The sequence below is a fragment of the Coregonus lavaretus genome (assembly GCF_964263955.1).
Source record: "Coregonus lavaretus genome assembly, chromosome: 17".
In the NCBI taxonomy this organism is placed as follows: Eukaryota; Metazoa; Chordata; class Actinopteri; order Salmoniformes; family Salmonidae; genus Coregonus; species Coregonus lavaretus.
The window spans coordinates 18,644,201-18,656,423 of NC_140004.1; the positions used below are offsets into that span (position 1 = coordinate 18,644,201).

A 12,223-nucleotide genomic window follows, 5' to 3' on the forward strand; every position below is an offset into this window, starting at 1 on the left:
GTTAGTTAGCTTACTAACCATGTTGTTTGCAGAATTTAACAGACAATGTAACGATACTATTTGAACTTGCTAACGTTAGCTAGCTAAGTAATAATAGCTGCCTAACTATTTCATGTTATGTAGCTAGCTAGCTAACACCCCCATCATAACCAGCAGCATTATAAACAATTAGGCTGCCTATCTTTTCAAATGAGCTGTAGCTACAGTAGCTAGCTAAACTATGCTTATGTTGTTGCACGGCCTTGTCCTAGCTCAGATGTGATAGCGCTAGCTAATGCTACGGTAGAGCATTATATTAGATAACTATGCAACGTTGACCATGCATGGATGAAATGTGTATTTACGTTGCTTACAAAAAGCTTTTTTTGAGTCAACTAGCTAAATATCCAAATACTTGGCACGCGTAAGGCCGATATTCCGCTCCTTCCCTCCGAAACCGTGATACTAGCTCGCGCTATCTAATATGTTTGTCGCTGGGTAAATAGACATCACCGGAACTAGCTACTTACAGCAAATACAACTCACGTTGTAGTCTCATCAACCAAAAAGTATTCTTTAAAAACAAAGAAAAATGTATGAAATGTAAATACTGCTATACGGAAATATTACATGTAATGTTTTGGACATATTTCATTCTGAAACATGGCGGTGGCCACCTTATATTTTTCAAGGTTAGTGCTATCAGGGATCCTTGGGACGTCACCACTCTAAACCTTAACCCCTAACCTTAGACTAACCTTTACCATAAGCCTAACCCAGGGATCATCAACTAGATTCAGGCGGGAGCCGATGTTTTCTTGAGCGGATGCTCGGGGGTGGAACATAATTACAAATAATTTGTAGATTGCAAATTGACCGCAAGAAGCCCAAACATGTATAATATTTAAAACCTTGCTTACATTTGTACACAATCATGTGTCTCTCTATTATGTGTGGGAATACTTGGGAACATATTTCCGCAATTAAAATCACTTGGAGCTGATTTCCTGGTGTTTTTACAATATGTTATGTACAACAATTAAATTAAATACAATTGGTGCTCATAAAACTTGGGGGGGGGGGCAAATTCGGCCCGTGGGCCACTAGTTGGGGTACCCTGCCTTAACCGTTTTAAACGTCAACTTCAATAGCGACACGTCAGGGTCGGTCGTCCCGAGGAAATCATTATAGCTTTTTCAATCGATTCTTTGAAGAACCGGAAGCAGTTCCGTTTCAAACGACGTGAACGACCCTGGACCAAGGCTGATTGACAAGAATGTAAACCAATCAACAGTTTTAAACAAAATACAAACCTCTGTGCCCCTCAACAGAGAGTACAGGCGCTTTCTAGTATGGGCGCTTTGCACTCAATAAAAATGTGCTTATTCTAAGGTTCTTCAAAAAACCTAGCTATAGCCAATTGAGTATCTCTCATGCTACTTTATAATAGTGAGTGTTTATATTCTTTATTCCCTAAAACCCAACTGTGAAACCTTTCTATGAGTCACACAATAACACTTAGTCATGAGCTTCGACTATTCAAAATATTGTAGTAGCTTTTACCTCTATCTCTACCTACTAATGCCTCACATCAAAACATGCCTCCTCTATACTGTAGATCTGCATTCGGTCAAATGTTCTGCGGAGCAGCTGGCGTGTGTAGGCTAGAGGACAACAGAAACATCCCACATAATGTAACATATATTTTAATCACTCTTCTTACACAATATTCTCATATGAAACTGATTTTGGCAGCTTGGTTTTGGTGAACAAGAATAACATACAGTCAAAATAATTACTCAATATATTTACAAAGACATTTAATATTCAAAAGGTGCCTAGTCAAAATGTATTTCGGAAAGCTGATACCATTTTCATTTAATGTAAAAACAGAAATAGGTCAATTCAAATGTATAGCCACAAGGCGGTCATAAAAAACTAAATATTAAAACCAACCACTGCACAAAAAACAAAACCCCCAGAATTATACAAAATCTTACTAAAAATATAAAATACAGGACAGGTTTTCTGTACTGAAGTTTAACCTATTTCAGCCATTTCTTTGCCTCATCCACACGCCTATACATTGCTGATCATTCACTAATATTTGTGCAAAAACAGACAAAAGCATGCAGATCAATATGTAAAATGACCATCTTGCTGGGCACACTGAGAAAGAGTGCCTTGATGAGTTGACACTCTTTACAAAAGATTAAGATCTCTACAATACAGTAATGACATTATCTGACAAGTTCCTAACAGTTTATGAATAAGTCTATCATAAATATATTTGTGCTACAGTGGCTTGTCAAAAACGTACACATTGCTAAAAGCAGTAAAAAAAAAAAGACAATAATACTTCTGCTACAAATTGGCAATACTTGGTCTTCACTTTCTCTTACACAACTTTCCAACTCCTGAAAATGATGCATGTTTTTGCCTCTAGTTTAAAGCTGCAGTATGTCACTTTTTGGGCGAAGACCAAATTCACATAGAAATATGTGTTATAGATCTGTCTGGCATTCTCATTGAAAACAAGTCTAATAAGCAGTAGATCTGTTCTATGTGCGCTATTTCTATGCTTCTCGTTCATAAGTTTATTTTTTGCATCTTTTATTTTGGTTTTGTACACCAGTCTCAAACAGCTGAAAATACAATATTTTTGGTTATGGAAAATATATTTCACAGCGTTTTAGATGGTACAATGATTCTCTACACTATACTTGCTTGTTTTGTCACATAAACTGAAAAGAAATTGCAACCAGGAAATGGTAGAGCGATTTCTGCATAATGCATCTTTAAATATAACACCAGCTGGTACCAAAGATCTTTTCAGAATTCCCTTCTATTATTGAGAGCATTAAATGTTACTCTCAAACATCTATTATTCTCAAACAACTATTTCAAGTAGAAATCTGTACATTTGAGATGAAAATAATCACTCGATCCAGTGAGGCCTGATAAATCCAGTAGATTAACAGTAACATACTACTGGCCTGGCATAACATTCTGTAGCATGAAACACAACCACAACACACACTGCTCTCAGAGTGGAGTCAGACAGAACCAACCCCACTCCTCTTCTCCTCTCTTCTGGTACTAAAAATGTTTAGTGCTAGGCTGTGGGTTGAGAGCAGCTATATCAGTGGTCTTGTTACTAAGCATTTTCAGTTCAAAGTGCTTTTGTGTGTCAACAGTCCGAGGAGCTCCATCTTCACTGAGGACAGAGGGATATCAGAGGGACATCAGAGGTCTGGAGGTGCTCTAACCATGCCCGGAGGCTCAGCTAATATTGTAGCTATAGTCCAAAAGCCTTAAGCTCAATCACACTGTGGAGTCTGCAGAGCAGAAAGGAGGCGTCTCTCAATACACTGTTTACCTAAGACCAAAACAAAGGGAGAAACACAGTGAGATGTGTGTGTGTGTGTGTGTGCATATATGAAAAATGTATGCACTCACTAAAACTGTAAGTCGCTCTGGATAAGAGCATCTGCTAAATTACTAAAATGTACATGTAAAATATATGGGCACGTGTGTGTGTGTGCGTGTGTATCTATAAGCTACTTACATTTACTTATGTTGTCGATGTCTGCCTGCTCTGTGATGGTAAGGGACAGACCCTCCATGAGCAGAAGGGCTTTATGGTATCTCTGGATGGGCGCCTGGCCACGGTGAAACATCTCATCTAGCGCTGCTGACTGCACCTGGAAAACAGCAACACACACACTCAGCTATTAACATTGCTCTTACAATATTATAACCACATCATAAATACTGCAGTAAAAGTAATGTCGTAAAATGATATTTACTCTATCTACTATCCATCGTATATCATACAATATGAGAGAGAGCACAGAGATGTACAGTACTGTGCAGTGAGAGAGAGGAGGCCTTACCATGGTCACAGTGTGACTGTAGATGAGTTTCTCTGCAGTGATGTTGTTCATGTGGTCCATCAGTCTCTGCTTGTTGAGGAGGAAGCTCTGCAGGCGGGCATTGAGGGACCGACAGGACGTCACACTGCTCTTATACAGCTCATTCATCTTCTTCACCACTACATACAGGATAAATGATTTAATTCAATACACTTTATAAAGCCTACATAACATGATCATTAACCTCCTACAGTCTAAGCCCTGTCTAAGCCGGGGGGTGGGTTCTACTAAGCTAACATATGGAATTGTTTGAAGAAGGTCACACCAAGGATCATTTAGCTATTTGATTTTTAATTTTAAGACCCCTTGAAGTGTCCCAAAAAAAAATGAAATAATAATTTGTTGAAACACTGAATTTGCCCTTACTGCTATTAAACCATACAAATGCATTGAATAACAGATTCACTAAATGGAACAACAGATAGTCAAAAAAAATCGAAAGGAAGTTTATTCTGAAGTCTCTGTCCTATAAATGAGAAACATTTTGGGGACATGTACAGTGCATTCCGAAAGTATTCAGACCCCTTCACTTTTTCCACATTTTGTTACGTTACAGCCTTATTCTAAAATGTATTAAATACAATTTCCCCCTCATAAATCTACACACAATACCAGATAATGACAAAGTGAAAACAGATTTTTAGGAATGTTTGCAAATTTATGAAAAACTTAAAACAGAAATATCTTATTTACATACAGTACCAGTCAAAAATTTGGACACACCTACTCATTCCAGGGTTTTTCTTTATTTTTTACTATTTTCTACATTGTAGAATAATAGTGAAGACATCAAAACTATTAAATAACACATATGTAATCATGTAGTAACCCAAAAAGTATTAAACAAATTTAAATATATTTTATATTTGAGATTCTTCAAATAGCCACCCTTTGCCTTGATGACAGCGTTGCACACTCTTGGCATTCTCTCAACCAGCTTCATCTGGGATGCTTTTCCAACAGTCTTGAAGGAGTTCCCGCATATGCTGAGCACTTGTTGGCCGCTTTTCTTTCACTATGCGGTCCGACTCATCCCAAACCATCTCAATTGGGTTGAGGTCGGGGGATTATGGAGGCCAGGTCATCTGATGCAGCCCTCCATCACTCTCCTTCTTGGTGAAATAGCCCTTACACAGCCTGGAGGTGTGTTGGGTCATTGTCCTGTTGAAAAACAAATGAAAGTCCCACTAAGCCCAAACCAGATGGGATGGCGTATCGCTGGTTAAGTGTGCCTTGAATTCTAAATACATCACAGACAGTGACTCCAGACCAAAGGAGAAATTTACACCGGTCTAATGTCCATTGCTTGTGTTTCTTGGCCCAAGCAAGTCTCGTCTTCTTATTGGTGTCCTTTAGTAGTGGTTTCTTTGCAGCAATTCGACCATGAAGGCCTGATTCACACAGTCTCCTCTGAACAGTTGATGTTGAGATGTGTCTGTTACTTGAACTCTGTGAAGCATTTATTTGGGCTGCAATTTCTGAGGCTGGTAACTCTAATGAACTTATCCTCTGCAGCAGAGGTAACTCTGGGTCTTCCATTCCTGTGGCGGTCCTCATGAGAGCCAGTTTCATCATAGCGCTTGATGGTTTTTGCGACAGCACTTGAAGAAACTTTCAAAGTTCTTGAAATGTTCCATATTGACTGACCTTCATGTCTTAAAGTAATGATGGACTGTCGTTTCTCTTTGCTTATTTGAGCTGTTCTTGCCATAATATGGACTTGGTCTTTTTCCAAATAGGGCTATCTTCTGTATACTCCTCCTACCTTGTCACAACACTGATTGGCTCAAACGCATTAAGGAAAGAAATTCCACATATTAACTTTTAACAAGGCACACCTGTTAATTGAAATGTATTCCAGGTGACTACCTAATGAAGCTGGTTGAGAGAATGCCAAGAGTGTGCAAAGCTGTCATCAAGGCAAAGGGTGGCTATTTGATACCAAATATAACATATTTTTTGATTTGTTTAACACTTTTTTGGTTACTACATGATTACTACATAGTTGTGTTGTCTTCATTACTATTCTACAATGTAAAAAATAGTAAAACTAAAGAAAAACCCTTGAATGAGTAGGTGTGTCCAAACTTTTGACTGGTAGTGTAAGTATTCAGACCCTGTGCTATGAGACTCGAAATTGAGCTCAGGTGCATCCTGTTTCCATTAATCATCCTTGAGATGTCTCTACAACTTGATTGGAGTCCACCTGTGGTAAATTATATTGATTGGACATGATTTGGAAAGGCACACACCTGTCTATATAAGGTCCCACGGTTGACAGTATATGTCAGAGCAAAAATGAAGCCATGAGGTCGAAGGAATTGTCCGTAGAGCTCCGAGACAGGATTGTGCCGAGGCACAGATCTGGGGAAGGGTACCAAAGAATTATGCAGCATTGAAGGTCCCCAAGAACACATTGGTCTCCATCATTCTTAAATGGAAGAAGTTTGGAACCACCAAGACTCTTCCTAGAGCTGGCTGCCTGGCCAAACTGAGCAATCGGGTGAGAAGGGCCTTGGTCAGGGAGGTGACCAAGAACCCGATGGTCACTCTGACAGAGCTCCAGAGTTCCTCTGTGGAGATGGGAGAAACTTCCAGAAGGACAACCATCTCTGCAGCACTCCACCAATCAGGCCTTTATGGTAGAGCGGCCAGACGGAAGCCACTCCTCAGTAAAAGGCACATGACAGCCCGCTTGGAGTTTGCCAAAAGGCACCTAAAGGACTCTCAGACCATGAGAAACAAGATTCTCTGGTCTGATGAAACTAAGATTGAACTCTTTGGCCTTAATGCCAAGTGTCACGTCTGGAGGACACCTGACACCATCCCTACGGTGAAGCATGGTGGTGGCAGCATCATGCTGTAGGGATGTTTTTCAGCGGCAGGGACTGGGAGACTAGTCAGGATCGAGGGAAAGATGAATGGAGCAAAGTACAGAGAGATCATTGATGAAAACCTGCTCCAGAGCGCTCAGGACCTCAGACTGGGGCAAAAGTTCACCTTCCAACAGGACAACGACCCTAAGCACACAGCCAAGACAACGCAGTAGTGGCTTCGGGTCAAGTCTCTGAATGTTCTTGAGTGGCTCAGCCAGAGACTGGACTTGAACCCGATTGAACATATCTGGAGAGACATGAAAATAGCTATGCAGCGATGCTCCCCATCCAACCTGACAGAGCTTGAGAGGATCTGCAGAGAAGAATGTGAGAAACTCCCCAAATACAGGTATGCCCAAGAAGACTTGAGGCTGTAATCACTGCCAAAGGTGCTTCAACAAAGTACTGAGTAAAGGGTCTGAATACTTATGCAAATGTGATATTTCATTTTTGTATTTTTATAACTGTGTACATTTTTAAAAAAAAATAATAATTTACTCCATTTTAGATTAAGGCTGTAACCTAACAAAATGTGGAAAAAGTGAAGGGGTCTGAATAATTTCCAAATGCACTGTATTTAACCCATTATTTTTGGCACTGAACTATTTCCATACATACTTCCATGAATTTTTTTAACTGGTAGCAGGGGACCTTCAGACGAGTCTCGTGAGGCTTGTGGGTGCCCTATAGCACAGCAACCGACATGATCGTGTTCGGGAGAGACTCACCTTTCCACAGAGGGGTTATATTAGTGTGTAGCCCAAACTGTTCGGACGCTACAGATAGAAGTTGGAAGATTGGCTGTACCGACTTCAGAAGAGTCCCAAGACCCTTGTATGTGACGTAGAGCAAAATGGAGAACACCATCGTGTTCGTGAGTCTCATCTTTCCAATAGTCTGTAGGCCAAACCGTTCGGACCCTACAGACGTTTTCATGAGAAAACTGCTTTTCTGGATGTCTCATAGTCTGACAAACACCGCTCTAGCTCTGTAGATGCGGAAGTGCGACATCTGCGGATGCGGTGGATTGAGACGCATCCAATGCAAAAACCCCAGATATCTCTAGCTTAAACGAACAGATTTTGTTTGTTTTATTATGCTAATTATAGTTCAACAGGGCTGCAGAAATCGACTCGAGGGATTAAAAGGATTTAATGACAATTTATTCTGCAGATATCAATTAGAAGAGGAATGTGGTCCCATGTCTCACCTTGCTTGACTGTAGAGGAGGGGAAGAGTCTGCCTTCTCTGATGTCCTCCATAGCAGTGTGTAATGCAGACGACAGAAATTCTGCAGCCTTCATGTACAGCACCAACTGCTCTGCATAGCTGTGATACACACATCGAGAATACCAACGTTAACATGTACACAAATATTATTCCCCAAAATAAAATAAATACATCTTAAAGTACTAAAGATACATCATTATGCTGTGATTTCTTAAAATTAGGTCAAATTTAAAGCTCAGGGAATCAATAACAGAGATGCATCCCCTCACCCCCACTCCCGACTTAGAAGACTGATCTGATCAGCCACCAGGCTTTGCTGCAGGAAGGACACATCAGGAGCGTCCCCACTGGTCTCGCTCTCAAGTTCAGTGTCTTTAGAACTGGCTATCTCCATGACACAGTGGACAAAGGCCAGAGTGAAGCGCAGGTTCCTCAGGCCATCCGTATGCCACTGCTGTGATGGAGAGACAGAAAGGTTAGCTGAAAGGATAGCATTGTGTCAACTGTCTAGGTTCTAGTTTCTGGCAATGTGCAAACTGTGTATGTGTTCAAAATCTATTAACAATAACTCAGTGATGAATCCATTCATGTACAGAGACCTAATATATTATAAAGGAGTGTTTATGTGTTTACCCCCATCAGTGTCTCCTCTGGGAGCTCTGGAGGGTCAAAATCTATGGCCCTGTCTGGGCTGGCTGTCATGGGGTTGGTTAAGTGCTGGTAGTTAGGTACATCTCTATGGGTTCCGCTGCTGATTGACCAGGCTGGGCTGACATAGCTGGGGGAACCCACTGCTTAAGAGGAAATATCAAATATGAAAATGTTATTTAATAGCATTTTCAAGCATTTCTCCCTCTCTGCACATTCCATTACATAGACCCTGATACCACGCTGAAATTATGAATGTCTAATCAGACTCTACTGATCTAGTATGAGAACTAAATAAGAAACACTTCTAGTCGTCCTTAGATAGTTTTAGAGCCCTATATACCTGAGAACGTCCTGGTAGTATTTGGTGGAGTCCCGGTGTTTCTTCTGGATGGGGATCCCCCAGTGAACGCGACTGAGCTGGGACTGCCTGAGGCTGAGGATCCTGCAACCCTCAAAGCACCACTAGTTGGAGCTGTAGGAACACATCAGGGGGAACTGGCGTCAACTGGCTGAACTGGCATGGACATTGACCATGAACCTCCAATGCAAATGTATGGTCCTATACCCACTAACTTGCAGTCAGCAACATTTATCAAACATTTACTTTTCTTGTCAAGCCTCACATAGCTTATAGATAAGGCTTGTCCTGGATATATTAAGACCCCACCTAATATATGAAAAGAGTGGGCAGTAGCACAATTACATAAAGCCTAAGCCATGGCCGAATCAAATCAAATCAATCAAATGTTATTGGTCACATACACATATTTAGCAGATTTTATTGCGGGTGTAGCGAAATGCTTGTGTTCCTAGCTCCAACAGTGCAGTAGTATCTAACAATTCACAACAATACACACAAATCTAAAAGTAAAAGACTGGAATTAAGAAATATATAAATATTAGGACTAGCAATGTCGGAGTGGCATAGACTAAAATACAGTAGAAAATAATTCAATATATACATATGAAATGAGTAAAGCAGTATGTAAACATTATTAAAGTGACTAGTGTTCCATTATTAAAGTGACCAGTGATTCCATGTCTATGTACATGGGGCAGCAGCCTCTAAGGTGCAGGGTTGAGTAACCAGGTGGTTGCCGGCTAGTGATGGCTATTTAACAGTCTGATGGCCTTGAGATAGAAGCTGTTTTTTAGTCTCTCGGTCCCAGCTTTGATGCACCTGTACTGACCTCGCCTTCTGTATGGTAGCTGGGTGAACAGGCCGTGGCTCAGGTGGTTGATGTCCTTGATGATCTTTTTAGCCTTCTTGTGACATCGGGTGCTGTAGGTGTCCTGGAGGGCAGGCAGTGTGCCCCCGGTGATGCGTAGGGCAGACCGCACCACCCTCTGGAGAGCCCTGCAGTTGCGGGGGGTGCAGTTGCCGTACCAGGCGGTGATACAGTCCGACAGGATGCTCTCAATTGTGCATCTGTAAAAGTTTGTCTCAATTGTGCATCTGTAAAAGTTTGTGAGGGTCTTAGGGGCCAAGCCAAATTTCTTCAGCCTCCTGAGGTTGAAGAGGCGCTGTTGCGCCTTCTTCACCACACTGTCTGTGTGGGTGGACCATTTCAGATTGTCAGTGATGTGTACGCCAAGGAACATGAAGCTTTCCACCTTCTCCACTGCGGTCCCGTCGATGTGGATAAAGGCGTGCTCCCTCTGTGTCACGATCGTTGGTTAGAGAGGACCAAGGCGCAGCGTGTTGAGCGAACATACTTTAATAGTAAAGTGCAAACACGAATACAAAACAATAAACGATACGTAACGTCCTCAGACAATGACTGACAAGGAACAAAAACCCACAAACACAAAGGTGAACACAGACAGTTTAAATATGGCTCCCAATCAGAGACAACGAGCCAAACAGCTGACACTCGTTACCTCTGATTGGGAGTCACTCATCCAAACAAAGAAATACAACCACATAGAACAACCCAACCAAACAGAACACAACGAAACGAACACACCCTGGCTCAACATACAAAGTCCCGGAGCCAGAGCGTGACAGTACCCCCCCCTAAAGGCGCGGACTGCGACCGCGCCTCAATAAGGGCTAAACAAGGGAGGGCTGGGTGGGCATACCTCCTCGGCGGTGGTTCTGGCTCCGGCCTTGATCCCCACCTCCTCTCCAACCCCCCAAAGTACCCCTGGTCCTGTCTAGCCCCGCTGGTCGGAGCCGGACTGACGACACGCGCCCCTGGCTTGGTGCGTGGAACAGGAACGGGCCTCACCGGACTGACGACTCCATTCCCTGGCTTGGTGCGAGTAGCAGGAACGGGCTGGACCAGGCTGACGACTCGCATCCCTGGTTTGGTGCGAGTAGCAGGAACGGGTTGGACCAGGCTGGCGATTCGCACCCCTGGTTTGGTGCGAGTGGCAGGAACAGGCCGGGTCGGGCTGGCGACGCACACCGTAGGCTTTGTGCGTGGATCAGGAACAGGCCGGGCTGGGCTGGCGACGCACACCGTAGGCTTTGTGCGTGGAGCAGGAACAGGCCCGGGCTGGGCTGGCGACACACACCGTAGGCTTTGTGCGTGGATCAGGAACAGGCCGGGCTGGGCTGGCGACGCACACCGTAGGCTTTGTGCGTGGAGCAGGGACAGGCCGGGCTGGGCTGGCGACGCACACCGTAGGCTTTGTGCGTGGAGCAGGGACAGGCCGGGCTGGCGACGCACACCGTAGGCTTTGTGCGTGGAGCAGGGACAGGCCGGGCTGGACTGGCGACGCACCTCGTAGGCTTGGTGCGTGGAGCAGGGACAGGCCGGGCTGGGCTGTCGACGCACACCACTGACTTGGTGGGAATGGCAGGAACCGGCCGGGCTGGGCTGACGACGCGCACCACTGACTTGGTGGGAATGGCAGGAACAGGCCGGGCTGGGCTGACGACGCGCACCACTGACTTGGTGGGAATGGCAGGAACAGGCCGGGCCGGGCTGTCGACGCACACCACAGACTTGGTGGGAATGGCAGGAACAGGCCGGGCTGGGCTGACGACGCGCACCACTGCCTTGGTGGGAATGGCAGGAACAGGCCGGACCGTACTGGGGACACACACCACTGGCCCCACGCAGGGATCAGGAACGGGCCGGACCGGACTGGTAACACACCCCAGTACCTCTCGCCGTGCCTCCACACTTTCCCTCTCCTCTGTGCCCAGTGGCCCCCCTAACCTGGCGGCCTTCTCTGCCAACGCTTTGCACCGCTCTAACCCGTACACCTGCTGCCCCGACGTCGTGAGCCCCCCCCCTAAAAATTTCCTGGGGGTCTCTCCTCCCCGTGGCCCAGGCCTCTCTCCCTCTTGCCAGACTCGCAATCATCTCCTCCCACGTCCATCCTCTCTCCTCGTCACGCTGCTTGATCCAGTCGAGGTTGCCACGGAGATCTGCCAGCGATGGCTCCTGAACACGCTGCTTGGTCTGGTTAAGGTGGGTTTTTCTGTCACGATCGTTGGTTAGAGAGGACCAAGGCGCAGCGTGTTGAGCGAACATACTTTAATAGTAAAGTGCAAACACGAATACAAAACAATAAACGATACGTAACGTCCTCAGACAA

General features: G+C 44.2%; 2 protein-coding genes across 4 annotated transcripts in view; both read right to left on the reverse strand.

The window, feature by feature from the left end:
• Positions 1–442, reverse strand: part of LOC311144290 (E1A-binding protein p400-like) — a 31,428-nt gene extending 30,986 nt beyond the window's left edge. Inside the window, exon 1 of the mRNA XM_084180306.1 lies at positions 354–442. The gene's annotated coding sequence lies outside the window, so the exon portion shown is untranslated. The remainder of the gene's footprint in view (positions 1–353) is intronic.
• A 1,227-nt stretch (positions 443–1,669) lies between these two features.
• The window catches only part of LOC311144986 (serine/threonine-protein kinase ULK1-like), a 33,027-nt gene continuing 22,473 nt past the window's right edge, over positions 1,670–12,223 (reverse strand). For 2 of the 3 annotated variants that reach the window (XM_084181187.1, XM_084181185.1), the window contains 7 exons: positions 9,012–9,143; positions 8,654–8,814; positions 8,290–8,474; positions 8,001–8,119; positions 3,876–4,033; positions 3,548–3,683; positions 1,670–3,358 (listed from right to left, as the gene is read on the reverse strand). In XM_084181187.1, coding sequence (XP_084037313.1) covers positions 3,300–3,358; positions 3,548–3,683; positions 3,876–4,033; positions 8,001–8,119; positions 8,290–8,474; positions 8,654–8,814; positions 9,012–9,143 — 950 coding nt within the window. In that variant the 3' untranslated portion in view covers positions 1,670–3,299. The remainder of the gene's footprint in view (positions 3,359–3,547; positions 3,684–3,875; positions 4,034–8,000; positions 8,120–8,289; positions 8,475–8,653; positions 8,815–9,011; positions 9,144–12,223) is intronic. The other variant, XM_084181186.1, reaches the window with a different exon arrangement.